This window comes from Limulus polyphemus, unplaced genomic scaffold, assembly GCF_000517525.1.
Source record: "Limulus polyphemus unplaced genomic scaffold, Limulus_polyphemus-2.1.2 Scaffold12374, whole genome shotgun sequence".
NCBI lineage: Eukaryota > Metazoa > Arthropoda > Merostomata > Xiphosura > Limulidae > Limulus > Limulus polyphemus.
This window is the reverse complement of record NW_013677984.1, coordinates 7,085-8,798: the sequence shown is the minus strand read 5'-3', so window position 1 is coordinate 8,798 and position 1,714 is coordinate 7,085. Positions and strand designations below refer to the sequence as shown.

At 40.1% G+C, this 1,714-nt stretch overlaps 1 protein-coding gene across 1 annotated transcript in view; it reads right to left on the bottom strand.

Annotated features, from left to right (window-relative positions):
- Nucleotides 1-269: 269 nt before the first annotated feature.
- Nucleotides 270-1,714, bottom strand: part of LOC106476976 — a gene marked incomplete at both ends in the record, with an annotated part of 5,737 nt that continues 4,292 nt past the window's right edge. Inside the window, one exon of the mRNA XM_013937590.1 lies at nt 270-892. Coding sequence (XP_013793044.1) covers nt 270-892 — 623 coding nt within the window. The remainder of the gene's footprint in view (nt 893-1,714) is intronic.

Sequence of the window (1,714 nt, the reverse complement as noted above, 5' to 3'; positions counted from 1 at the left end):
CTAACTAAACCAATATATATATATATAAATAGCCTGGATTAGTAAATACTAACTAAACCAATATATATATATATATAAATAGCCTGGATTAGTAAATACTAACTAAACCAATATATATATATAAATAACCTGGATTAGTAAATGCTAACTAAACCAATATATAATATAATCAGTATTTTCTTGACTACCCCTTTACAGAATGTGACGATCCAATATTGAGCCGCGAGCAATGGTTGATAAACACCCGTATTTAAAACAACGACACCAACCTCCGGCTAGGTGTACACTGGAGTCGAGTCCCTACGACTCTCTTGTAAAGGGTGATTGCATTGTTGAGGACGTTTAAAAGCAGATCCATTCCTTCATCGTTGAGAATGCCTAGCACACTTTTTTCCTCTGGAATCCTATCTGGTGGGTTTTCTATTTCTGGAGAACTCTTTGACGGAGGTTCCTTTTGCGGAGTCTTCCACGCGTTTGGCCACCGTCTGATAGCCTGTATGCCCTCCTTTCCTGGAGGTTCTTTTTTACATTCTGAATCCTGTATATTTTTACTGTCCGACAGAAAGCCTCTTGGAACATTAGGACTTTCTTCGTGTTGCTGCGTGATTCTTGAGGCGTGAGAAGTGTTCTCCTTGAAACTGGAGGAATGAAGTGGCTTGACGAGTGACCTGGAGCTCTTGGGACGTGCTGGAACCTTGTGTAGAAGTACACCATACAGGATACAGATGTCCACAACCTTGTTAATGGTCAGCAGCGCCGTAAACTGTAACGACTGACCTCCACGTAAGCAGCTGACCGCCACCCTAAGTATTAGACACAGATACAGTATCAATTGCTCTTGGCGTCTTCTGATTGGCTGGTCCTGGTCCTCCCGATACTGGCTGACTGCTGTCTGCAAAGATTGAATTATAAATAGGCTAAAGTCACTAAGCTATATAAAATACAACTAATGTGTTTACTACATATAACCTAATAAAAACACTTCAGGATCGGCCAAAATAGGATTGAATGTGCGACTTACAGGAACGAAACAAAAAATAGGCGACCGAACTGACAGCTACACTTATAGCATTGATAATAATTGTACAGTAAATATTGATTCATTAGTTAGCTAGCCCGCCTAACTAATAAATGAATTAATTTGAAAACTATAAACAATTTTACAAGAATTTCGTTACCCATGTTCCTTAAGTGACAGTCTCTGGGCTTATGTCGGACACGGCACAAATAGCCCATTGAGTAGCCCCATGTTCCTTAAGTGACAGTCTCTGGGCTTATGTCGGACACGGCACAAATAGCCCATTGAGTAGCTTTGCGCTTTACAAGAAACAAACAAATAAACCCTGAAGTGATCCGATAACGTAACTAATGGGTTTATTTAGTAAATATTGATAACACATTACAGGCTCATTGATTAAACGGAGCAATGCGTTTCGCGCCAAATATTGTGAACGTACATCACCCCTACATAAACAAATACAGTACAGCTGGATAGCTGTAGTTCTATCGCTTATCAGGGTGAACAGGAAAGACAGGAAAATACTGTCTTAAGTATATTATGATTCCCGTTAGATACCAATTAGTTTCCTAAGGACTTTCCATTTAAAACATTTTAGAACCACTGACCATGTAGACCTGCCACTGACCATGTAGACCTGCCACTGACCATGTAGACCTGTACACTGACCATGTAGACCTGCCACTGACCATGTAG